At 40.1% G+C, this 27,914-nt stretch overlaps 1 protein-coding gene and 1 pseudogene across 16 annotated transcripts in view; both read right to left on the reverse strand.

Moving 5' to 3' along the window:
• LOC105469991 (transcription factor Dp-2) overlaps positions 1-27,914 on the reverse strand; it is a 196,322-nt gene that overhangs the window by 114,234 nt on the left and 54,174 nt on the right. For 15 of the 16 annotated variants that reach the window (XM_071091055.1, XM_011721660.3, XM_024789195.2 and 12 more), the window contains one exon: positions 26,241-26,307. Coding sequence is in view for 7 of the 16 variants with exons in the window: in XM_011721660.3 (XP_011719962.1) it covers positions 26,241-26,307 (67 nt within the window). In the remaining 9 variants the exon portion in view is untranslated. Of the gene's footprint in view, positions 1-26,240; positions 26,308-27,914 lie in introns of those variants that run through there. The other variant, XM_071091050.1, reaches the window with a different exon arrangement.
• On the reverse strand, positions 848-26,234 carry LOC139361887 (small nuclear ribonucleoprotein G pseudogene; annotated as a pseudogene).

Consider the following 27,914-nt stretch of genomic DNA (forward strand, 5'->3'; position numbering starts at 1 on the left):
GTCAAGGCAGCAGCAAGCTGTAACTGTGCCACTGCACTCCATCTTGAGAGACAGAATAAGACTCTAGCTCAAAAAAAAAAAAAAAAAAAAAAAGAAAAGAAAAGAAAAGAAAAGACTATAACTATAAAGCCACAGTAATCAAGATAGTGTGGCACTGGCAAAAGAACAGCAAAATAGATCAACAGAACACGATAAACAGCCCTGAAACAGAACCATAAAAATATGGTCAACTAATCTCTAACAAAATGGGCAAAGGCAATTTAATGGAGAAAAGAGAGTCTTTTCAATAAATGAGGCCAAATGAACTGGTATCTACATGTAAAGAAATGAATCTAGACACAGATTCTTCATACCTGTCATAAAAATCCAAAATGGATTCTAGACTTAAAACATAAAATACAAAATTATAAAACTCCTAGAGACAATAAAAAAGAAAATCTATATGAGCTTGGTTTTGGCAATTACATTTTAGATACAACAGCAAAAGCATGATCCATGAAAGAAAAATTCATGTTGGACTTCATTAAAATTAAAAATTTCTCCTCTGTGAAAGGCACTATTTCTCCACTACCAGATAACCAATGTCAACAGTTTCTGTGTATTACAAGAGACATTATATGTTTTCAAGTTTGTATGCTGTGTCATTATTTCTCTCTCTCTCTTTTTTTTTTTTTTATAGAAAGGGTCTCACTCTGTCACCCAGGCTGGCTGGAGTGCAGTGGCACAATCTCAGCTCACTGCAACCTCTACCTCCTGGGCTCAAGCAATCCTACCACCTCAGCTTCCTGAGTAGCTGGGACTACAGGTACACACTACCACCCCCATCTAATTTTTCATAGAGACAGGGTTTCTTTTTTTTTTTTTTTTTGAGACGGAGTCTCCCTGTGTCTCCCAGGCTGGAGTGCAGTGGCGTGATCTCGGCTCACTGCAAGCTCCGCCTCCCGGGTTCACGCCATTCTCCCGCCTCAGCCTCCCAAGTAGCTGGGACTACAGGCGCCCGCCACCACACCCTGCTAGTTTTTTGTATTTTTAGTAGAGACGGGGTTTCACCATGTTAGCCAGGATGGTCTCGATCTCCTGACCTCGTGATCCACCCGCCTCGGCCTCCCAAAGTGCTGGGATTACAGGCTTGAGCCACCGCGCCCGGCCTGAGACAGGGTTTCACTATGTTGCCCAGGCTGGTCTCAAATTCCTGGACTCAAGGGATCTGCCCGCCTCAGCCTACCAAAGTGCTAGGATTATCGGTGTGAGCCACGACGCCAGGCCTGTTCCTCACTTCTTTAAACAAATAGTTATATACCCAGATCACCGTTTTGTACTTTTATTTTCTTTTTCTTTTTTTGTTTGAGATGGAGTCTTGCTCTGTCGCCCAGGCTAAAGTGTAGTGGCACAATGTTGGCTCACTGCAACCTCCGCCTCCTGGGTTCAAGCGATTCTCCTAACTCAGTCTCCTGACTAGCTGGGATTACAGGCGCAAACCACCATGCCCAGCTAACTTTTGTATTTTTAGTAGAGACGAGGTTTCACCATGTTGGCCGGGCTGGTCTCAAACTCCTGACCTCGTGATCCACCCGCTTTGGCCTCCGAAAGTGCTGGGATTACAAGCATGAGCCACCGTGCCCGGCTTCTTTTGTTAATTCAATGTGTCTTCTAGATCATTCTATATTTGTACGTAGGCTTTCTCATTCCCAATTTTACATCTGCATAGCATTCCATTATATGTACTGAACACAATTTATTTAACTAGCTCCTACTGATGGATTTACATTGTTTCCAATACTTTACTATTACATATTATACTGTAAAGATTAACTTTTATTTCCTAAATTTGTGAGCTAGCAATAAAATAAATTCCTAGAATTGAGACTACTAAGTTGTAAGACATGTTAATATTAAATTAATAAATATTGTAAATTCCCTCTCATAAAGGTTGTACTAATTTATGTTCCCAGCAGTAGTATAGGAAAGCATGTTACCTTACGCCCTTGACAAAAGTGTTTTTGTCAAACATTTTTTCTTTTTTTTTAGATGGAGTTTCGCTCGTTACCCATGCTGGAAGTGCAATGGTGCTATCTCAACTCACTGCAACCTCTGCCTCCTGGGTTCAAGCGATTCTCCTGCCTCAGCTGGGACTACAGGCATGTGCCACCACGCCCAGCTAATTTTTTGTATTTTTAGTAGAGATGGGGTTTCGCCATGTTGGTCAGGCTGGTCTCAAACTCCTGGCCTCAAGTAATCTGCCCATCTCGGCCTCCCAAAGTGCTCGGATTATAAGCGTGAGCCACTGCACCTGGCCCAAACTTCTTTTTTTCAATCCTGCACAAACTGCTTAATACTCACCAATCTTATAGCGTGAAATACGATACATCAATGTTTTTATTTATTTTTTTGAGACAGGGTCACCCAGGCTGGAGTACAAGTACAATGGCACGAACACAGCTGGCTCACTGCAGCCTACACCTCCCAGCCTCAAGCAATCCTCCTGCCTCAGCCTCCCAAACAGCTGGGACTACAGGTGCATGCCACCAAGCCTGGCTAATTTTATTCTTATTTTTTGTAGAGGCAATGCCTCCCTATGCTGCCCAGGCTGGTCTTGAACTTTGGGCTCAAGTAGTTCTCCAGCCTTGGCCTCATTAAGTGCTAGGACTACAGGCATGAGCCACTGTGCCCAGCCCTCAGTGTAATTTTAAATTACATATGCCTTAAGAATGAGGTTGAGTATCTTTATATATGTCCAAGAACTGTTAAATATTTTCATTTCTGTGAACCTTCTGTTCACAAGTTTTGTCCATTTTTTGAAAATCGGACTGTTGTTTTGATTATTTCTTTTCTTTCCCACATTTAATAAGATTCTTCCACTTTAATGCATAAAACCCTTTGAAATCAGTGTCAACCAGGAAAATTCATGTTAGAAAAAATTGGAATGAGAGTTAATATTCTATATTCAGAACATCTGAGAAAGCATTTTTGACTATTACAAAAGTTTATTTAACAAAAAGTCTAATATGAAAATGTATGTGACCTAATTTTTTTTTTTTTTTTTTTTTTTTTTTTGAGACGGAGTCTCGCTCTGTCGCGCGGGCTGGAGTGCAGTGGCCGGATCTCAGCTCACTGCAAGCTCCGCCTCCCGGGTTCACACCCTTCTCCTGCCTCAGCCTCCCGAGTAGCTGGGACTACAGGTGCCCGCCACCTCGCCCAGCTAGTTTTTTGTATTTTCTAGTACAGACGGGGTTTCACCGGGTTAGCCAGGATGGTCTTGATCTCCTGACCTCGTGATCCGCCCGTCTAGGCCTCCCAAAGTGCTGGGATTACAGGCTTGAGCCACCGCGCCCGGCCGACCTAATTTTTACATCATAGTAAAACAGGCCCTATGGAGACAGGACATGGGTTTCTCTGCTGAACAGCCATTATTTATACTCGTTCCAAGGCTTCTAACATGATGATATTATTTCCTCATATTACCACCATTCCAATATTGTTCTGTTGCCCACTAATCGCCATCTCCACACATTCATCTATCACAAGGTTCATAAAGGGATCAAATCCCTGCAATATTCCTTGGACATGTCTGCCACCATTTAATTTCAATGATAACTTCTTGTCCATAAATTTTTTCAACTCGGGAGAGTGAGCTTTGCTCATGGCGTATAGTCCGCGGGCTCACAGATGCCTTGGAACGGAATGCGTGGCTTCCCTCAGGCTCCCGCGGTAGGCCCGTCGTCTTGCATTTGGCGTCATTGACCTCGTTAGCCCTTGATTATTTCTTTCACCATTATATAATATTCCTCTTTATTCCTTTAATGACTTGAGGTTTGAAGTATGTTTTCTTTTATTTAATATCAATATTATGTTCTTGCTCCTTATATATCATTGGCCATTTCCATTATTTTTAATCTTCTTTCCATTTAGGAGTTTTAAATATTTTTGTTCGAGAGGCTTATGGGCCAGTGGAAGACCTAAGCTTAGATGTAAGGGATGAACAGGAATTAGCTAGGTGATATGTATAAACATATCAGGAGTGGCATGAAAGATGGTGTCAAGGAAGCATAAAATTCCAGGCCCAGAGAGGAGCATATAGAAAGGCTAAATGTGACACAGAAGAGAGACCAGGGAACTAAAAGCAGTTCAATGTGGCAGAAGGATAGGTGGCTGGGATACGAGTAAAGATGAAAACAAGAACCATTATCTTAAAGTAATTTTTTTTTGGGCGGGGGATGGAGTCCTGCTCTGTCACCCAGGCTGGAGTGTAGTGGCTGGATCTTGGCTTACTGCAAGCTCTGCCTCCTGGGTTCAAGCAATTCTCCTGCCTCAGCCCCCCTAGTACCTGGGATTACAGGTGCACACCACCACGCCCAGCTAATTATTTATATTTTTAGTAGAGATGGGGTTTCACCATGATGGCCAGGCTGGTCTCGAACTCCTGACCTCAACTGAGCCACCTGCATTGGTCTCCCAAAGTGCAGGGAATACAGGCGTGAGCCACTGCACCCGGCCATAAAGGATCATTTAAATTGGAGTTTGGACTTTATCTTGAGGGCAATAAGGAACTATTAAAATGTTTTATAACATGAAAAGATGTGTGCAGATCTGTGTTTGAGAAAAAGTATGCAGCTACATTACAGAGAATGAAACAGAAAATCAGCTGCAGTAATCCAGGAAATGGTTTATAGTAGGTCTGACCTACTACAGCAGCAGAGAAGGCAGAGAAAATGGGTAAGGAAGGCTGAGAGAGTTAGGTGGAATCAACAAGCCTTGCAAGGGATTTGACCACGAGTAGAGAGAAAGAGAAAGGAATTAAAGATAATACCTCTGTTTCCGGCTGGGATAAAGGGCGGGTGGTACTATCAATCAACCAGATCAGGAAAAGGGGGACAGCAGATTTTGGGAGGGTAAAAAAATTACTTTAATTCTGGACAGACTGAGTCTGAGGTGCATTAAAGTTATTCAAATGAAGGTGTCCAACAGGCTGTCAGATATACAAAATCTTAAGACAAATATTTGGGCCACAGGTATAGGGAATCATACATATACAAAACAGATGACAACTAAAGCTATAACAATAGGTGAAATCGCCTGGGGAGAATACACAAGGTGAGAAGAAAACCTAAGACCATGGAATACTAAGCATTTAGAAGACAAAGGAAATCTAATAGAGTAGACTGTCAGGGAACAGCCAAAAAGGAAGGTGAAAATATTATAAACAGGAGAAAAAGAAGTAAGCACAGAATGAATGCTTACTATGTGCTAGGCACTGAACTAAGAACTTTATGTGCAGTTGCTCATTGAATCCTAATACATTCTATGAGCAATCTACTATTATAATATGTATCATTACAGATGTGGACATTGTAGTTTAGAAAGATCACCTTGCTCAAGATCACACATTTGGTTGGGTGTAAGAAATGGAATCAAGATTACATTTTAGTCCTCCAGTGCTCTTGTTCTTAACTACTACACTGTACTACCTTCTATGAAAGACTAAGAAAATATATCACAGACAAAAAGGATAAAACAGTGATTCAAAAAGAAAGGCACCACTCCAGTAGCAATGAGCTCATTTAGCACTGAGATATTGGTTTCTAATAACATTCTCCAGGACAAGGAATCCATACTCTGGAAAAATGACTGATCTGAGGACTGGGCAGGAAATACACAAGATGAGTCTAGGGCATCTTGCAGTGCCAACAAATAAGGAAGTATCAAAAACAAACACAATGATTAGGACTTGTCCAAGAGACACGGAAACCAACAGAAAGAGCTACCAATGGCCGTATCTGGAAATGTGAGCAAGAAAATAAAATATTGGATTATAACCCACAGTATAAACTAAATATCCATGAGTCCATACTAATCTAAATAAATAATTGAATAAATAGAGGAGAAGGGACAAATCTAGAGCACCAAAGAGTCCTAATTGGTGTAAATGCTAATTTAATTTATGTAGAAACTCCCCTCAAGGAGGGAGAGCGTAACTCCCTGCTCCTCAAGTGTGTGCTCCACACAGTGACTTCCTTCCAAAGCCTATGATGCAGAAAAGGAGAGGAGTAAAGACTAACTTTACTGTGGAGAAACCTGACAAAAGCGACATCAGTCAGCTGATCAAGGTTCACATCAACGGTGATAAGTCATGTTGATAGTATGTGCCTTAATATGCTGTGATGAAAATGTCACCCAGGCTGGAGTGCAGAGGCAAAATCATAGCTCCTGTAGCCTCAAACTCCTGGGCTCAAGTGAGCCTCCCGCCTCAGCCTCCTGAGTAGCCCAGGAGTACAGGTATGTGCCACCACGCCCAGTTAATTTTTAAAAATGTTTTTGTAGAGGCAGGGTCTCACCATATTGCCCAGTCTGAGTCTTGTACGCTACCGATAGTAGGGGAAACTGAGTGAAGGGTATAAAGTAACTCTGTACTATCTTTGAAATTATTCTGTAAGCCTATAGCTGTTCTAAAATGAAAAGGTTATTAAGAAAAACAAAAGACATCAACTGTGTTAAATGCTTAAAAACAAACAAACAAACAAACAACCACCCACCCAAAAAAAAAAAAAAAAAAAACCACAAAGACTAAGGGCAGTTTCATAGGATGAATGGAAACAAAATCCGGATTATATTGGACAGGAGTCAATGAGAGGTAACAATGGCACTGAAAGCGTATGTGCTCTTCCAAAAAGTCTGATTATAAGAGGGAGAACAAATCACAGCTGGAAGTAGACATCAAGTTGAAGAAAGTGTTTTTGCTTTTGCCTTGTTAAATCAAGGTATAATTCACTTTCAAACAATTCACCTTTGAAAGTAGGTTTTAGTATATTTACAAAATCATAAAACCATCACCTCTATTTAATTCCAGAACATTATCATCACCACAAATGAAATGGTGAATTAAATAAAGACTAGATAAATGTTCCATTTGAATGTGAATAGGAAAACAACATTAAGATCAATAAAACCAAAGCAATCTAGAGATTCAATGCAATCTCCATTAAAATGCTGTGTCTTTTTTCAGAGAAATAGAAAAGCTGATCCTCAAACTCATATGGAATTGCCAGGAGCGCTAAATAGCAAAACAATCTTGAAAAAGAATAAAGTTGGAAAACTCACATTTCCCAATTTTGAAACTTACCAAAACTACAGTAATAAAAACATTATGGTACAGACATATGGCCAGACATAGGCTGATGGAATAAAATCAAGAAATCAGAAATAGGCCAGGTGCAGTGGTTCATGCCTGTAATCCCAGCACTTTGGGAGTCTGAGGGCAGGTGGATCAACTGAGGTCAGGAGTTTGGGACCAGACTGGCCAACGTGGTAAAACCCTGTCTCTACTAAAAATACAAAAACTAGCCAAGCATGGTGGCACATGCCTGTAATCCCATCTACTCAGGAGGCTGAGGCAGGAGAATCACTTGAACCTAGGAGGTGGAGGGTGAAGTGAGTTGAGATTATACCACTGCACTCCAGCCTGGGCAACAGAGTGAGATTCTATCTCACACACACAAAAAAAGAACTCAGAAATATGCTGGGTGCAGTGGCTCACACCTGCAATCCCAACACTTTGGGAGATCAAGGCAGGAGGATTGCTTGAGGCTGGAAGTGCAAGACCAACCTGGGCAACAGAGCAGGAACCCATCTATAAACACATAAATTAAAAAAATAGGCCAGGTACGGTGGCTCACGCCTGTAATCCCAGCACTTTGGGAGGCCGAGGCAGGTGGATCACCTGAGGCCAGAAGTTTGAGACCAGCCTGAGCAACATGGTGAAACCCAGACTCTATTAAAAATACAAAAATTAGCCAGGCATAGTAGCGGGTGCCTGTAATCCCCGCTACTCGGGAGGCTGAGGCATGAGAATCGCTTGAACCTGGGAGGCTGAGGTTGCAGTGAGCCGAGATCGCGCTACTGCGTTCCAGCGTGGGCAAGAGTGAGACTTGGTCTCAAAAAAATAAAATAAAATAAAATAAAATAAAATAAAATAAAATAAAATAAAATAAAAATGAATGAATTAATGAAGTTAAAAAGTCAAAAATAAACCATCACAAATACAATCCACTGATTTTCAACAAGGGTACCAAGACCGTTTAATAAGGAAAGGACAGTCTTTTCAACTAACACTACTGGAAAAACTAGATATATACATGCAAAATAATGTTGGACTCTCACGTTACACCATTAAAAAAATCAACTCATAATGGACCAAAGACCTAAACTGAAGAGCTAAAACTATAAAACTCTTAGAAGGATCTTCATGACATCAGATTTGGCAATGATTTTATGAATACGACAGATACCAAAAGCACAGGCAACAAAAGAAAAAATGAATTAATTGTAATTCATCAAACTTAAGGACTTTTGTGCATCAAAGGATACTATAAAGAAGTGATAATACAACCTACTGAAGAGAAGAAAATATTTGCAAATGATGTATCTGAAAAGAGGTTAATATCCAGAGTATATAAAGAACTCCTCAAACTCAACAACAAAAAAACAAAACAACCTAATTTCTCCCCTCTTTTTTGAGCAATCATGTTTACCTCCATCTCTGCCATCAAATTCTTCCAGTCAATAAGATTTTGTTTCTTCTGCGAAAGTTCAGTATCCTGCATACACTAGTGCCTGTCCTCTGACTAAAACCTATAAAAAATGGTAAACTCACCTGGCTAAACAAGTACAACTCTGTTAGTCCCTCTCTACTGCTTTGAGATAGTTTAAAAAAATATATTGTATCCAGGCCAGGCATGGTGTCTCATGACCGTAATCCCCAAACTTTGGGATGCCAAGGCAGGAGGATCTCTTGAGCCCAGGAGTTCGAGACAAGCCTGGGCAATGTGGCAAAACCCTGTCTCTACAAAAAAAAAAAAAAAAAAAAAAAAAAAAAAAAAATTAGCCGATGTGGTGGTGCATATCTGCAGTCTGTAGTCCCAGCTACTCAGGAGGTTGAAATGAAAGGATTGCTTGAGCTCAGGAGGTCAAAGTTGCAGTGAGACGTGATCATGTCACTGCACTCCAGCCTAGGCAACAGAGCCAGAACCTGCCTCCAAAAAAAAAGAAAAAGAAAAAGAAAAAAGGTTTTCCCGGGCGTGGTGGCTCACGCCTATAATCCCAGCATTTTGGGAGGCCAAGGTGGGCGGATCACCTGAGGTCAGGAGTTTGAGACCAGCCTGATCAACATGGTGAAACACTGTCTCTACTAAAAATACAAAAATTAGTTGGGCATGGTGGTGCACCTGTAATCCCAGCTACTTGGGAGGCTGAGGCAGAAGAATCACTTGAACCCAGGAGACAGAAGTTGCAGTGAGCTGAGATCATGCCACTGTACTCCATCCTGGGCAACAGAGACTCTGTCTCAAAATAAATAAATAAATAAATAAATAAAGTTTTATCTAGAATTTCTAGTTGTTATCTGCAATAGGTTTGGTCCAATAGAAGCTAAATACCCATACCAGAAGCAGAACCAGAAAGTAATTCAGACAGATATTTGCTGTGGTACCATTTATCAGAAATAAGATGGAGACGATCTAAGTGTCTGACAGTGGGGGAATGGATATGTAAATTGTAATATAGTCACTTAATTGAATAGCATATGACTATTAAAATATTTTGATACAGCTATAAATAAAATGGAAGAAATGTTTCAAGTTTAAGGCAAGATGAAAAAAATGAAACATAGAAATAATGTGATCATGGTTTCAATCTTGAATCTTAGATTTATTGCAAACCTCATATATATAGATGAGGTTGTGACTAGTAAAACACAAATTCATTTTGAAGTGTTAATGAAGTAATATTAGCTTAACAATATGTTCCTCAATCAACATTCTAAGATTATGACTTAACAAGTAGTTTTGTGTGCAGTTTTTTTCAGTTGTCACAAAATGTTTCTCAAACTTGAAAATATTAGCTGGAGAATGGAGCAAGATGGCCAAATAGAAGCCTCTACCCATGGTCCCTCCATGTACAGGAACACCAAACTTAACAACTATCTACACAAAAAAGCACCTTCGTAAGAACCAAATATAGGGAGCGATCATAATACCTGGTTTTAACTTCATATTGCTGAAAGAGGCACCAAAGAGGGTGGGAAAGAGAGTCTTGAACGACCAACTCCACCCCTCCCCCATTCCCTGGCAGCAGCCATATGGCAGAAAGACAGAATCTATGCCTCTGGGGGAGGGAGAGCTCAGTGACTGTGGGACTCTGCATTGCAACTCAGTGCTGTTAACACTGGGCAGAACTCAGCTGATAGCCACAGAGGAAACATATAGAACAGCTCTGGACAGAAGGAATCGTCCATTCCAGTAGTCAGAACTTGAGTTTTGGCAAGCTTTGCCACCACAGGCAGAGCACTCCACCACAGGCAGAGCTCTGGGGTCCTAAACAAACGTCAAAGGCAGTCTAGGCCAAAAGGACTGCAACTCCTCAGCAAGTCCTAGTGCTGTGCTGGGCTCAGAGCCAGTGGACATCGGGGGCACACAAACTAGTGAGACATCAACAGGGGTGGCTAAGGGAGTGCTTGCGCCACCCCTATCCCAACATCAGGCTGAACAGTTCCAACCTCCAAAGACACTGCTTCCTTCTGCTTGAGGAGCGGAGAAGGAAGAGTAAAGAGGACTTTGTATTGCAATTAGGATACCAGCTCAGCCACAGTAGAATAGGGCACCTGGCAGAATCACGAGCCCATTCTAAGCCCTAGCTCCCAGAAGACACTTCTAGACACACCATGGACCAGAGGGAACCTACTGCCTTGAAGGGAAGGACCCATTCCTGGCAGGATTCATCACCTGCTGACTGAAGAGCTCTTGGGCCCTGAATAATCAGTAGTAGTAGCCAGGCAGTATATACTTCCTGGGCCTTGGGTGAGACTCTGAGACATGCTGGCTTCACGTATGACCCAGAACACTCCAAGCTGGGTCATATGAGAAACTCCTTCTGTTTGAGAAAAGCAGAGGGAGAAACAAAGGGGACTTCGTCTCACAGCTTAGGTACCAGCTAAGCCACCAGTTGAGGTAGAGCACCAAGTGGGTTCTTAGGGTCCCTGATTCCAAGCCTGGGCTCTTCGACAGCATTTCTGGACCTGCTCTGGATGAGAGAGGAGCCCATCAACCTTAAGGGTGAGTCCCAGGCCTGGCAGCATTCACCACAAGCTGACTGAAGAGCCCTTGGGCCTTAAGTAAACCCTAGCAGTAGCCTCTCAGTACTTTCCATGGACCTGTGGTGGTGGCCAGGGGAAAGACTCCTCTGCCTGTGGAAAGGGGAGAGAAGAGTGGAAAGGACTTTGTCTTGTGGTCTGGGTGCCAGCTCAGCCATAGCAGAATAGAGATCCAAGTAGATTTCTAAGGTTTCCGACTCTAGGCCCTGCCTCCCAGATGGCATCTCTCAACCGCATGGGGCCCAGAAGAACTCGCTGCCCTGAAGGGAAGAACACAAACCTAGCTGGCTTCATCACCTGCTGATTGTAGAGCCCCAGGGCCTTGAGCAAGACCCAGTATTGTGCTGGCTTCAGGTCTGAACCAGTGCAGTCCCAGTGGTGGTGGCCACAGGGATACTTATGTAACCCCTCCCCCACCTCCAGGCAGCTCAGCACAGACACAGACACTCTGTTTGGGAAAAAGTAAGGAAAGATAATCAGAGTTTCTGCCTGGCAAACCAGAAAATTCTCCTAGTTCTTAAATTCTCTCCAAGACTACGAAGATGGCACCTCTACAAGTCTGCAAGAACCACAGCATTACTGGGTTTAAGGTACCTCCTAATGCAGATACAGCTGCCATGACTAAACACTTGAATCACAACACCCAAGTCCCTTAGAATACCTAGAAAGCCTTCCCAAGAAGCACAGGTACAAACAAGCCCAGACACCAAAGACTACAATAAATATATAACTTGTCAGTGTTCATACATCAATGAACATCCACAAGCATCAAGACCATCCAGGAAAACAAGACCTCAACAAATCAACTAAGTAAGACACCAGTAACCAATCCCAGAGGGAAAGAGGTATGTGACCTTTCAGACAGAGAATTCAAAATTGCTGTTTTGAGGCAACTCAAAGCAATTCAAGATAACACAGAGAAGGAATTCAGAATTCTATCAGATAAATTTAACAAGGATTGAAACAACTAAAAAGAATCAAACAAAATTTCTAGAGTTGAAAAATGCAACTGACATACTGAAAAACGCATGAGTCTTCTAATGGCAGAATTGATCAAGCAGAAGAAAGAATTAGTGAGCTTGAAGACAGGCTATTTGAAAATACACAGTCCCAGCCTGGCCAACATGGTGAAGCCCTGTCTCTACTAAAAATACAAAAGTTAGCTGGGCATGGTGATGGGCACCTGTAATCCCAGCTACTCAGGAGGCTGAGGCAGGATAATGGCTTGAACCCGGGAGGCAGAGGTTTCAGTGAGCCGAGATTGCTTCACTGCACTCCAGCCTGTGCGACAGGGCGAGACTCCATCTCAAAAACAAAAAACACACAATCAGAGGAGACAAAAGAAAAAAGAATAAAAACGTATGAAGCACACCTACAAGATCTAGAAAACAGCCTCCAAAAAAGCAAATCTAAAAGTTACTGGCCTTAATAACTTAAGGTGGCGGCAGAGAAAAAGATAGAGTAAAAAGTTTATTCAAAGAGATAATATCAGCAAAATTCCCAAACCTAGAGAGAGATATTAACATTCAAGTACAAGAAGGTTACAGAACACCAAGCTGACTTAACCCAAAGACTACCTCAAGGCATTTAATAAAATGCCTGAAAGTCAAAGATAAAGAAAGAATCCTAAAAGCCCCAGAGAAAAGAAACAAACAACATACAATGGAGCTCCAAAGCACCAGCAGCAGACTTTTCAGTGGAAACTTTACAGTCCAGGGAGAGAGTGGGTGATATATTTAAAGTGCTGAAGGAAAAAACCTTTTGCCCCAGAACAGTATATCGAGCAAAAACATCCTTCACACATGAAGGAGAAATAAAAACTTTCCCAGACAACAAAAAGCGAAGAGATTTCATCAACACCAGACATGTTCTACAAGAAATTCTAAAGAAAGTCCTTCAATCTAAAAGAAAAGGATGTTAATGAGCCATAAGAAATCATCTGAAGGTACAAAACTCATTTACTTTTTTTTTTTTGAGATGGAGTCTTGCTCTGTCACCCAGGCTGGAGTGCAGTGGCATGATCTCAGCTCACTGCAACCTCCGTCACCCAGGTTCAAGTGATTCTCATGCCTCAACCTCCCAAGTAGCTGGGATTACAGATGGGATTACAGATGCACACCACCATGCCTGGCTAATTCTTGTATTTTTAGTAGAGATGGGGTTTCGCCATGTTGGCCAGGCTGGTCTCGAACTCCTGACCTCAAGTGATCTGCCTGCCTCAGCCTTCCAAAGTGCTGGGAACACAGGCATGAGCCACCACACCTAGCCAGTTGTCATCTGTTTAAAAAATAATGGGTTATATTATTTGCAAGCCTCACAGTAACCTCAAACAACATACAATGGATACACAAAAAATAAAAAGCAAGAAATTAAATCATACCACCAAAGAAAAATCACCTTAACTAAAAGGAAGGAAGGAAGGAAGGAAGGAAGGAAGGAAGGAAGGAAGGAAGGAAGGAAGGAAGGAAAGAAAGAAGAAAGGAAGAGAACATCACAAAACAACCAGAATACAACAAAATGGCGGGGTAAGCCCATACTTATAAACAATAACATCGAACGAAAATGGACTAAACTCTCCAATCAAAAGACGTAGAGTGGCTGAATGGATAAAAAACAAGATCCAACAACTTGTTGCATACAAGAAACACAATAAAGACACACGCAGATATATAGCGAGATGGAAAAACATAGACAATGGAAACCAAAAAAAGAGCAGATGTAGCTGTATTTGTATCAGATAAAACAGATTTCAAGACAAAAACTATAAAGAAACAAGGTCATTACATAATGATAAAGGGGTCAAGTGAGCAAGAGGATATAACAATTGTAAACATATATGCACCAACACTGGAGCACCCAGATATATAAAGCAAATATTAGCACTAAACAGACAAACCCCCAATATAATAATAGCTGGAGACTTCAACACCCCACTTTCAGCAATGAACAGATCTTCCAAACAGAAAATCCACAAGGAAACACTACACTTAATTTTCGCTATAGACCAGTTGGACCTAATAAGATATTTACAAAACATTTCATCCAATGGCTGTACAATACACATTCTTTTCTTCAGCACATGGATCATTCTCAAGAGTAAACCATGTTAGGTAACAAAACAAGTCTTAAAACATTCAAAAAATTTGAAATAGTATGAAACATCTTCTCTGACCACAATGGAATAAAACTAGACATCAATAACAAGAGGAATTCTAGAAACTGTACAAACATATGGAAACTGAACAATATGCTACCAATTGACCAGAGGGTCAAAAAAGAAATTAGAAAGAAATGTAAAATTTACTTGAAACAAATGATAAAAGAAACATAACACACCAAAACCTATGGGATATAGTGAAAGCAGCACTAAGAGGGAAGTTTGTGGTATAAGTGACTACCTCAAAAGAGTGAAAAAACTTCAAATAGATAACCTAATGCTGCATCTTAAAGAGCTAGAAAAGCAAGAGCAAATCAAACCTAAAATTTGTAGAAGAAAAGAAAGAATAAGAATCAGAGCAGAAATACACCAAATTGAAACACAGGAAACAATGCAAAAGATCAGTGAAACAAAAAGTTGGTTTTCTGAAAGATAATATTGACAAACCTTTAGTCAGACTAAGAAAAAAAGAGAGAAGACCCAAGTAAATAAAATTGGAGATGAAAAAGGAGACATTAAAACTTATACCACAGACATTCATTAGTGGCTACTAGAAGCAACATGGCTATGATATGCCAATAAATTGGAAAGCCTAGAAGAAATGGATAAATTAACAGACACATACAACCTACCAACACTGAACCATAAAGTAATCCAAAACCTGAACAGACCAATAACAAGTAACAAGATTGAAGCAGTAATAAAAAGGCTTTCAGTAAAGAAAAGCCCAGCACCTAATAGCTTCACTGCTAAATCTTACCAAATATTTAAAGAAGAACTGATATCAATCCTATTCAAACTATTCCAAAAAATACAGCAGGGGTCCCACAACCCTGGGCCACAGACTGGTACTGGTCCATGGCCTGTTAGAAACCAGGCTGCACCACGGGAGGTGAGTGGCAGGCAAGTGAAAGAAGCTTCATTTGTATTTACAGCTGCTCCCCATTGCTTGCATTACCACCTGACCTCCATCTCCGTCAGATTAGCCGCAACATTAGAGTCTCACAGGAGTGCAAACACTGTTGTGAACTGTGCATGTGAGGGATCCCGGTTGTGTGCTCCTTGTGAGAGTCTAATGCCTGATGATCTGTCACTGACCCCAAGATGGGACTGTCTAATTGCAGGAAAACAAGCTCAGGGCTCCCACTGATTCTACATTATGGTGAGCTGTATAATTATTTCATTATATATCACAATGTAATAATATTAGAAATAAGGTGCACAACAAATGTAATACTGAATCATTCTGAAACCATACCACCCTCCACCCCAGTTCATGGAAAAACTGTATTCCATAAAACCAGTCCCTGGGGCCAAAAAGGTTGGGGACCACTGAAATAGAGGAGAGAGGAATACTTCCAAATTCATTCTACAAGGCTTGTAAATCACCCAGATACCAAAACCAGACAAAGAAACATCAAAAAAAGAAAACTACAGGCAAATATCCCTGACATACACTGATGCAAAAATCCTCAACAAAATACTACCAAACCATAGTCAACAACACATTAAAAAGATCATTGATCATGACCAAGTGGGATGTATCCCAGAGATGCAAGATGGCTCAATGAATGCAAATCAATCAATGTAATATATCATATCAATGAAATGAAGGACAAAAACAACATAATCATTTCAACTGATGCTGAAAAAGCACTTGATAAAATTCAACATCCCTTCATGATACAATCCCTCAAAAAACTGGGTACAGAAGGAACATACCTGAACATAATAAAAGGCATACATGACAGACCCTCAGCTAGTAAAATACAGGGTAGGGAAAAACTGAAAGCCTTTCCTATAAGATATGGAACACAACAAGGAAGCCTACTTTCAACACTGTTATTCAATATAGTACTGTAAGTTCTAGCTATGCATTCAGACAAGAGATAAAAATAAAGGGCCATTCAAATTGGAAAGGAAGAAGTCAAATTATCCGTGTTTGCAGATAATATATTATATTTGGAAAAATCTAGACTCCACCAAAAAACTATTAGAACTGCTAAGCAAATTCAGTAAAGTTGCAGGACATAAATCAACATACAAAAATCATGGCAGTGAAGAACCTGAAAAAGTAATTTAAAGTAATCCCATTTATAGTAGCTACAAATAAAATTAAATACCTAGGAATTAGTCAAAGAAATGAAAGATCTCCACAATAAAAACTATAAAATACTGATGAATCAAAGAGGACACAAAAAATGGAAAGATATTCCATATTCATGGATTAGAAGAATCAATATTGTTAAAATGTCCACAGTACCCAAGGCAATCTATAGATTCAATGCAATCCTATCAAAATACCAATGACATTCTTCACAGAAATAGAAAAAACAATCCTAAAATTTATATAGAGCCACAACAGACCCAGAATAGCCAAAGCTATCCTGAGCAAAATGAACAGAACTGTAGGAATTACATTACCTGACTTCAAATTACACTACAGAGCTATAGTAAACAAAATGGCATGGTACTGGCAAAAAAACCAGACACGTAGGCCAATGGAACAGAATAGAGAACCTAGAAACAAATCCATACACCTAGAGTGAACTCATTTTCCACAAAGGTGCCAACAACATACATTGGAGAACAGACAGTTTCTTCAATAAACAGTGCTGGGAAAACTGGATATTCGTATGCAAAGGAATGAAACTAGACCTCTATCTCTCACCACATACAAAAATCAAATCAAAGTGGATTAAATATTTAAATCTAAGACCTCAATCTATGAAACTACTACAAGAAAACCTTGGGGAAAATCTCCAGGGCATTGGTCTGCGCAAGAATTTCTTGAGCAGGACCCCACAAGCACAGGCAACCAAAGCAAAAATATCAAGTAAAAAGTTCCTGCACAGCAAAGGAAACAATCAACAAAGTGAGAAACAACCCACAGAATGGGAGAAAACATCTGCAAACTACCCATCTGACAAGAGTTTTATAACCAGAATATAAAAGAGTTAATAATTCAATTTAAAAAAGGGCAAAAGATCTGAATAGACATTTCTCAAAAGAAGACATATAAATGGCAAACAGGCATACAAAAAGTGCTCAAAATCACTGATTATCAGAGAAATGCAAATTAAAACTACAATGAGATATCATCTCACCCCAGCTAAAATGGCTTTTAACCAAGAGACAGGGAATAACAAATGTTGGTGAGGATGTGGAGAGAAGGGAACCCTTGTATGCTGTTGGCAGGAATATAAGTTAGTACACCATGGAGAACAGTTTGGGAGTTCCTCAAAACACTAAAAATTGAACTACCACATGATCCAGCAATCCCACTGCTAGGTATATACCCAAAAGAAATGAAATTAGTATATTGAAGAGACGTCTGTATTTCCATGTTTGTTGCAGCACTATTCACAACAGCCAAAATTTAGACACAACCTAAGTGTCCATCAACAGACAAATAGATAAAGAAAATGTGGTACATGTAAACAATGGAGTACTATTCGGCCATTAAAAAAAAAAGAGATCCTGTCATTCACAACATGGAAGGAACTGGAGGTCATTACGTTAAGTGAAATAAGCGAGGCATAGAAAGATAAACTTCATATGTTCTTACTTATTTGTGGGTGCTAAAAACTAAAACAATTGAACACGTGGAGACAGAAAATAAACTATAGTTATCAGAGCCTGGAAAACGTGGTGTGGCAGGGGTGGCAGGGGGAGTGAGGGTGACTAATGAGTACAAAAAAAAAAAACAAAGAATAAATAATATTTCATATTTGGTTTTCTTTTTTTTTTCTTTTTGAGACAGAGTCTCGCTCTGACACCCAGGCTGGAGTACAGTGGTGTGATCTCAGCTCAATGCAACCTCTACCTCTCAGGTTCAAGCAAGTCTCCCACCTCAGCCTCCCAAGTAGCTGGGATTACACGCATGTGCCACCACACCCGGCTAATTTTTATATTTTTAGTAGAGACAGGGTTTCACCATGTTGGCCAGGCTGGTCTCAGACTCCTGACCTCAAGTGATCCGCCTGCTTCCCAAAGTGCTGGGATGACAGGCATGTGCTACTGCACCCAGCCGGTCAATAATTTAATTATACATTTATAAATAACTAAATGTTTTTTATAACCACATTATAAAAAACCACAAAGGACAAATGCTTGAGGGGATGGATACTCCATGTACCATGATGTGATTATTACACATTTGATAAAGTATGGCTATATCAAAATAACTCAAGTACTCCATAAATATATATGTATACATATCTGTTATGTACCCACAAAAAATTTAACAAATTTTTAATCAAAACTTTAAAATATTAGAAATAAATATGATTATAACCTTATTTTTAAGCTGCACATACAAATAATAAAATATATTGTTTTAGTCTTGTGTATTTGAACTAGATTTTGTATTTTTCTCATTTTTCTTTGTATTTTTTAATGAGCATTTATTACTCTTTTATTAAGGAGGAAAAGTAACAAAAATTTCCCCTGCCAACTGTATATCTGAGGGCAAGGACAGGGGAAGCTGGAAACAGTTAAATCTGAAAAAAGAGCTCTTCAGGGTATGTGCATATAATAACGCCTCTTGTCCTACTTCCCATTAGAAGTATTGCTAATAACCTCAGGGAGCTCCAGGTCCTCCACCCACATTAGCCTCATTTTGTCTAACTGATATATTGGATTCTATGTAAGATTTTACTTGGGAAAAGGGTTCTGCTGGTAAAACAAACAGAAAGGATGGGAAATCTCTACCCATTATCTACTCAGTCAATCAAACTGTGATCTCAGCAATCTACCTTGATTAGTACCTTGCCTCTGACTGAGGTGACCAAACCTCAGTCACCAAATCTACTTTTAAAATATTATTCATGCTTATCATTTCTTTCCCTTCTCTTCTGCCACTATCTTCCGCCCTAGTTCTTTTTCACCTGGATTTGGTGGTAACTTTCGAGAACTTACTGCCTCTCTCTCTTCAGGATCACCTCCACTTCTAGTTTTGTCTACATTCCGCTTCTAGGGTTCTCTTTCTGACGGTATCACTTTATTAAAGACAGGGAAAAAACCAAAGTGTTTTTCCAACTCTTGTACACCATTTAACACAAAACACTTTGCCTCTGGTCACCAAAATATGTGGGATTTCTCCCTACTAGCAAGAAAGAAATTCTGACACTACCAGAAGATCGCATCAGATCCCACTGGTTAAGGGCTCAGGGCCATAATATTGTTCCCTACTTCACATACCAGTTGCAAGCACCAGGTTGTAACCTCTGCTTCTGACCCACCAGCTATAAATTGGGGTTCCCCCAACTCCCTTCTCAGGTTCGATTAATTTGCTAGAGTGGCTCACAGAACTCTAGCAAAAGGGAAACACTTTACTTATGTTTATCAGTTAATTTTTAAAGGATATAACAAAGGACATAGATGAACAAGATGAACAGCCAGATGAAGAAATACATAGGGCAAGGTGTGGAAGGGCTCCAAGCTCAGAAGCTTGTGTCCCCAGAGTTGGGTTGTGCCACCCTACTGACACATGGGTGTCTGCACCAACCTGGAAACTCTCCAAACCTTACAGTTCAGGGATTTTTTTATGGACACTTCATCGCAGAGGTATGATTAATTATTAACTCAATTTCCAGCCCCTCTCCCATCTCCAATGAATAGGGGGTAGAGCTGAAAGCTTCAAGCTTACAATCATGGCTTTATCTTTCTGGTGACTAGCCCCCATCCCGGAACCTGCCAAGGGTCACCTCATTTGTACAAAAGTCACTCCTAATTACCAGGAAATCCTGAGGGATTTAGGAGCTCTGTATCAGATGCTCCTATCACTCAGGAAATTACAAAGGTCTTAGGAGTTCTGTGTCAGGAACTGGGGTCAAAGACCAAATATTACAACAAAAGATTCTCCTAGTGCTCCTATCTACAAGGGTATTAGGAACTCTGTCTCAGGAATCAGAGCAGTGATCAAATGATACGACAAATGATTGTCCTCGCACCCCTACCATTCAGGAAATTACAAGGGTTTTAAGAGTTCTGTGCCAGAGAGTGGGGGCAGAGCCTAATATATGCAGTCATGTGTCAATTGGCAATGGGGATAAGTTCTGAGAAATGCTTTGTTAGGTGATTTCACTGTTGTACAAAAATCATGAAGTATACTTTACACAAACCTAAATGTGTAGCATGTTACTGTACTGAATACTGTAGGCAATTGTAACACATGGTAAGAATCTGTGTACCTAAACATAGCTAAACATAGAAAAGGTACAGTAAAAACACACTATTATCTTATGGGACCACCACTGGATAGCCATCCATTATTGACTGAAACATCATTATGCAGCACATGACTGCATTTCTTATTATTTCACATACTTCTTTTTTTTTTTTTTTTTTTTTTTTTTTGAGACAGGGCCTCACTCTGTCACCCAGGCTGGAGTTTAGTGGCACGATCTCAATTCACTGCAACCTCCACCTTCCAGGGTCAAGTGATCCTCCTGCCTCAGCCTCCAAAGAAGCTGGGACTGCAGGTACACGCTACCACACCAGCTAATTTTTTTTGTAATTTTTGTAGAGGTGGGGTTTTGCCATGTTGCCCAGGCTGGTCTTGAACTGCTGAGCTTAAGCAATCCACCCACCTTGGCCTCCCAAAGTGTCGGGATTATAGGGATGAGCCACAGCACCCAGCCTATTTCGCATACTTCTTTACTGATTTATTAAGTCGCAGTCTAATTAGCATCATAGATCATGAGTAATAACTTTATTATCTAGGTCTCTACTGTGTAGTCACCTCCTCTGCTACATTGTTACTTCCTCAGTGCATTCTTCTCTGACCCACCCCATCTAAAGCTGAATCTCCTTGCTATTTTATCCTCAGTCCTATACCCTGATATATAGATTTTTTTCACAAAACCAGTCTTTTATGTGTATATGTTTGTAATCTATCTTCCTCACCAGAATGTAAGCTCCATGAGGGAAGGGACTTTGTTCTATTTCTTGTTTATTCTTAGCACCCAGAAAAATGCCTGGCGCATAGTAAGTAAGTACTATTCAGTAAATATTTGCTGAATCAATGAAAGAACGTGGCCTCCCTCTCAGTTCTCATTTCTTGCCACAAAACCATCTTTCTTTATATGTGTCTCACATCTACAGTGTTTTCCCTTCTGTAGTACTGGCTGGATATATCCCAACCTGGAGCAGTCCAGCTATGTTTCTGTTTTTTCTTTTTTCTTTTTTTTGAGACAGAGTTTCACTCTATTCCCCAGGCTGGAGTGCAGTGGCATGATCTTGACTCACTGCAACCTCCACCTCCCGGGTTCAGGCGATTCTTGTGTCTCTGCCACCCGAGTAGCTGCGATTACAGGTGTGCGCCACTGCACCTGGCTAATTTCTATATTTTTAGTAGAGACAGGTTTCACCATGTTGGCTAGGCTGGGGGCTCAAACTCCTGGGCTCAAGAGATCCGCACGTCTTGGCTTCCCAAAGTGCTGGAATTATAGGTGTGAGCCACTGCACCAAGTCTTTTTTTTTTTTTTCTTTTTGAGACAGAGTCATGCTCTGTCACCCAGGCTGGAACGCAGTTGTGCAATCATAGCTCACTACAGCCTCAAATTCCTGGACTCAGGAAATCCTTCCACCTCAGCTTCCCAGGGTGCTGGGATCACAGGCAAGAGCTACTGTGCCCAGACCAGCTATCTTTCTTATTAGTGTTGCTGGACAAAAGTAGTCAACTTCCTGGATTTAATATCTTTTTTTTTTTTTCTGACGGAGTCTTGCTCTGTCACCTAGGCTGGAGTGCAATGACACAATCTTGGCTCACTTCAACCTCTGCCTCCCGGGTTCAAGCGATTTTCCTGCCTCAGCCTCCCAAGCAGCTGGGATTACAGGTGCTCGCCACCATGCCTGGCTAATTTTTGTATTTTTAAGTAGAGACAGGGTTTCACCATGTTGGTCAGGCTGGTCTCAAACTCCTGACCTCAGGTGATCCACCTGCCTAAGCCTCCCAAAATGCTGGGATTACAGGCTTGAGTCACTGCGCCCAGCGGGATTTAATATCTTTAACCTCAACTGAGTTCAGTGCTGCTCTAACATTCTACAATTTCTTTTTCAATGCTTTTGCATTTGTGCTTTCGCCCTCTCTCCTCAGTAGAAAAATTAAAACCTACTCAGGAGGCTGAGGCAGGAGAATGGCGTGATCCCAGGAGGCGGAGCTTGCAGTGAGCCGAGATCGCACCACTGCACTCCAGCCAGGTGGACAGAGTAAGACTCTGTCTCAAAAAAAAAATAAAATAAAATAAAAACCATAAAGAACCCAGTGGAAATTCTAGAACTGAAAAATGCAATGTCTGAAAAAAAAATCATTGGCTAGGATTAATAGAATAGTGATAACTGAAGAAAAAATAAGCTAACTTGATAGATTAATGAAAATTGTCACATGTGAAGAACACAGAGGAAAAGTGGCAGGAAAAAAAAAAACGAACCTAACTTCAGGATCTAACTTCAGGATGTTGCAGGTAAGCCATTTGGGATTTTATTTTAATTGAAATAAGAAGTTGCTTAAAAGGGTTTAATTAGGCAGGGGAGTGGCCCAGTAACTGCACTTCTGAGTACTTACCTTAATAAATAAAAAGAAACAAAAACTTAGCTGATTAAAGATTCATTATGATGTCCAACATCATAGGTTTATATCATATATAGAAATATATATGCATCATGTATAACCAACAAAAAAGACAAATACCCAACAATAAGGAAACAAACAAATGTTTAATAAATAATTACTCATAAACACACTGAAACAGTATGAAGCTCTAAGAAAGGTATTTATAAATGTCAAAACATGGAAAGTGTGTTTTTAAGATTCAGTCATAAAAGGAAAATAGACTACTATAATATATACCAGTTTTATAACTTTAAAACATAATTATAGAAATAATTATGAAAAATTACAAAAAAGAAAAGGTTGTATTAGAAAGGCAGGATTTTTTTCTATTTTTCAAAAGTTTATATAATACCATTGCTACATCACCATTTCAATTAAGCAAAATACTTTTCTACATCTCACTTCCAATACAACTCTCATCTTGGGCCTGTAATAAATATTAACTGAATTTTACCAATTAAAAAATATTTAAAAGAAGTCTCTTCCAAATCTTGTTGGTTCACTTAATGTGAAGTTCCTTCTGCTGTTACTAGCTAACAGCTCAAAGAAGAGCAACAGTTTTCTTTTAAAACATATAATTATTTCAGCCAGGTGCAGTGACACATGCCTGCAGTCTCAGCTACTCCAGAGGCTTGAACTCCAGGAGTTCAAGACCACCCTGGGCATAGCAAAACCCTGTCTCAAAAACAAACACACGCATGTAGCTATTTCAAAACCTGACCTCTGTAGTCCACTCTTAAATGATTCTCTGTCTTCCCCTCCATTTGTTCTATAAAGTTAAACAAACTGAGAAGGTTTTACTCTGTAATTAAACTTTACTGGTATTAACATCTGTCCAGGGCTAACATTTATAACTAGTACTTATCCTTCAGATGCCTATTCTACCATCAAAGACAACCTTTCTCACCTAAACTCCCATTCTCTTTCTTTGTCTTCTGTCTTTTGAAAGCATTTTTCTTTTTTGAGACGGACTATCATTCTGTCGCCCATGCTGGAGTGCAATGGCGTGATCTCAGCTCACTGCAGCCTCCGCCTCCCAGGTTCAAGTGATTCTCTTGCCTCAGCCTCCCCAGTAGCTGGGATTACAGGCACCTGCCACCACACCTGGCTAATATTTGTACTTGTAGTAGAGATGGGGTTTCACTATGTTGCTCAGGATGGTCTCAAACTCCTTACCTCAGGTGATCCGCCCACCTTGGCCTCCCAAAGTGCTGGGATTACAGGTGTGAGCCAGCATGCCCAGCCGAAAGCATTTTTCTATGTCACTTTTCCCCTTTATGACTTGCTACACTCTCTTTTATTTTCAAGGTTGCTGCATCATTCCATTATCCTCATTATCGCAGTACTCAATATCATAGTCTTCCATGTCTACCAAGCTTGTGATTCCCACTTCCTTCCCCTGACCTGATTACTACATTTTATTAGAGCAGAGATTCCCAATTATGTGTTGTGAATAAGCTATGGGTATAGATGAAACCCTGTCTCTACCAAAAATACAAAAGGTAGCCGGTCGTGGTGGCACGTGCCTGTAATCCCATCTACTCGGGAGGCTAAGGGAGGAGAATCACTTGAACCTGGGAGGTGGAGGTTGTAGTGAGCCAAGATCGTGCCACTGCACTCCAGCCTGGGCAATAGAGTGAGACTCTGCCACCAAAAAAAAAAAAAAAAAAAAAAGAGAAATTAAGCTAGACATTTTTATATTGGAATATAGATTTCTCTAGCCTGCTCTCTAGAACAGCGGTCTCCAACTTTTTTGGTACCAGGGACCAGTTTTGTGGAAGACAATTTTTCCATGGATGGGGGTGGGGAGAGATGGACAGTTCCAGGATGAAACTGTTCCACCTCAGATAATCAGGCATTAAATTCTCTTAAGGACTGCACAATCTAGATCCCTCCCACATACAGTTCACAATAGGGTTCGCCTTCCTATGAGAATCTCCCAAAGTGCTGGGATTATAGGTGTGAGCCACTGCACCAAGCCAGTGGGCCAGACTTCTGATATAAGCATTCTTCCAGTAAGACATATATTAGTCAAAGAAATACACATACACACATATATAAAATATAAAAAACATATATATATGTATTTTCTCTACTGTACTTCCTTGCTCACTTGCTGGCCGCTCACCTCCTGCTATGCAGCCTGATTCCTATCAGGCCGTGAACCCACAGCCCGGGAATTGGGGACCCTGCTCTAGAGTACATCTCCCACCTTAGACATAAATCCTTTAAGGAAGCTGATGTTTCCCTCATAGCTATTTGTATTGTAATAGATCTTTTTCCTACAGTTTATAATGAAAAATTTCAAATATACACAAAAGAAAAGAGAAAGGGGAAAGGAATAATGAAACTCCACAGAGATTACCTAGCTTAAACAAAGAATCAACCTAAGACAATATTGTTTTATCATAATACCACCCACTTTACCCTCCTTCCCCTAGTGGATTATTTTGAAGCCAATTCCAGACATCATATCATTTCATCCGTAAACATTTCAGCATGTATCTCTATATTAACCACAAGACACTGTTCAAGGAGACATACTGAAAGATACTTTTAGTTCCTGTACAAGTTCTTGTACTGGTGGGTCAGAATTTTTTTTTTTTTTTTTTTTTGAGACAGGGTCTCATTCTGTCACCCAGGCTGGAGTACAGTGGCATGATTATGGCTCACTGTAGCCTCAACCTTCCAGGCTTAAGCAATCCTCCTACACTGGCCTCCTGAGTAGCTGGGACCACAGGTACACACCACCATGCCCGGCTAAGTTTTTGTAAAGACAGGGTCTCACTATATTACCCAGGCTGGTCTCAAACTACTGGGCTCAAGTGATCCTTCTGCCTTGGCCTCCCAAAGTGCTGGGATTATAGGTGTGAGCCACTGCACCAAGCCAGTGGGTCAGATTTCCGATATAAGCATTCTTCCAGTAAGACATTTATTAGTCAAAGAAATATATACATACACACATATATACAATGTAAAAACCATATATATACGTATTTTCTCTACTGTACTTCCTTACAACTTAAACCACTTTAAAGTAGGACTCTCAAACAAGAAAATCAAGAAAAAAGTAGTCTGAATAGTTTCAATCGTAATAAGATCATTGATAAAGGATCTTAGAGATCTCTTAGGAAAGAGAAAAATCACATACAAAAACCCTCTGTCAGAGGTAAATGACTTTCATACAACACAAGTTATTTGGCATGGAACAACATGCTAATATCATAAAATTATTATACATAAAGTAATTCATGCAGATGCATATTTTTAAAACAAATGCAATAAAACTAACTTAATGCATAAAATTTTTATTCAATAATCCTTACCTTTTGTTGGACTGAGATTCTGATCTATAAATCCTCTTACTTCTGCATTTGTGGAAGTCAAACCAACCTGAATAAAATAGTTTAAAAAGTTAAAAATAGAATATTAAGTAGTATGTGTTCACTTAACAAGCTATTTTATATCTTCCACCAGACGTCCATATCAAATATATATAGTGATGTAAAATGAATTAATTATATTAACCATAGGAGTATTATTTTAAAATGAAATGTTGACATATTATTTAAAAGGGGAAAAATACTGTCTGTAGTCCCAACTATTTGGGAGGCTGAAGTGGGAGGATCGCTTGAGCCTGGGAGGCAGAGGCGTTGCAGTGAGCTGAGATCATGCCACTGCACTCCAGCCTGGACGACACAGTGAGACCCTGTCTCAAAAAAAAAAAAAAAAAAAGGTGAGGGGAATATGAATTGTCCAGCTTAAGATAAAAATTAATGAAATACTATTATTTATGAGCAGAACTGAGATGTTATAGAGCTTACTAACAGTTCTTTGAAAGCAAGTAAGTAACGTGGCAGCCGTGAAGTTGCCAATAAATATTTCAAAATTCTATCCTCGCTGTTGCCCTTAATTTGTACTATTCTTAATCACTATCTAAAATGCTTTCAATACTATGTCATGTGAGGAATCAAATAAAGACCATTAATACCACAATGCAGAAGTAAAATACATTGGACTCAAGTCCAACTTCTTGGATTCATATTCTGGACCATCAAGCCTACTAAGGGTTTGGCCTTGGTCCAGTCATGCAATTTCCTCATCTGTAAATTGGAGGGTGATACCAGTACTTACCAATTCAGGTGGTTATAAAGACTAAATGAGATAATTCATGTAAAGCATACAGCACAGTATTTGGCACAAACTGCTCAATCCATGTCAGCATACGTTACTGTCAGTATTATACTTGAGGGACTACCCACAGCAAGTATTTATGAATTCACTTTTAGATAATTTATTTTGTTTAAGGTAATATCCACTGCACTACTTTGGCATCACAGAGCTGAATACAGTAGTATCATCAAACAGAATATTAGAAATATATTACAAAGCCTGGAGGAAAAAAAATCCCTCAATTTTTGAAAACTTGGCAGAATGCAAACATCCAATAATTGGCCCCATTATTACTATTAAATAATTTTTGTAAGCACTGAACATTTGTAATCTTGAAACATTACAATTTTGTTACATTACACTAACTTGTAACATCACAAGTTTGTGGTATGATACCTCAAACTATACCTTTTTTTTTTTTTTTTTGAGACGGAGTTCCACTCTTGTGGCCCAGGCTAGAGTGCAATGGCACCATCTTGGCTCACTGCAACCTCCACCTCCCGGGTTCAAGTGATTCTCCTGCCTCAGCCTCCCAGGTAGCTAGGATTACAGGCACCTGCCACCACGCCCAGCTAATTTTTGTATTTTTAGTAGAGATGGGGTTTCACCACGTTGGCCAGGCTGGTCTTGAACACCTGACCTCAAGTAATCCGCCCGCCTTGGCTTCCCAAAGTGCTGGGATTACAGGCATGAGTCACTGCACCCGGCCTTCAAACTATACTTTCAAGGTACTACCACATGGAAAGGATTTTTTGACCCCTTTACTGAGATATCATTGATATATAAAAATGGCATATATTTAAGGTATACAACTTGATGTTTTGATA

This window comes from Macaca nemestrina, chromosome 2 (genome assembly GCF_043159975.1).
Source record: "Macaca nemestrina isolate mMacNem1 chromosome 2, mMacNem.hap1, whole genome shotgun sequence".
Classification (NCBI taxonomy): Eukaryota; Metazoa; Chordata; class Mammalia; order Primates; family Cercopithecidae; genus Macaca; species Macaca nemestrina.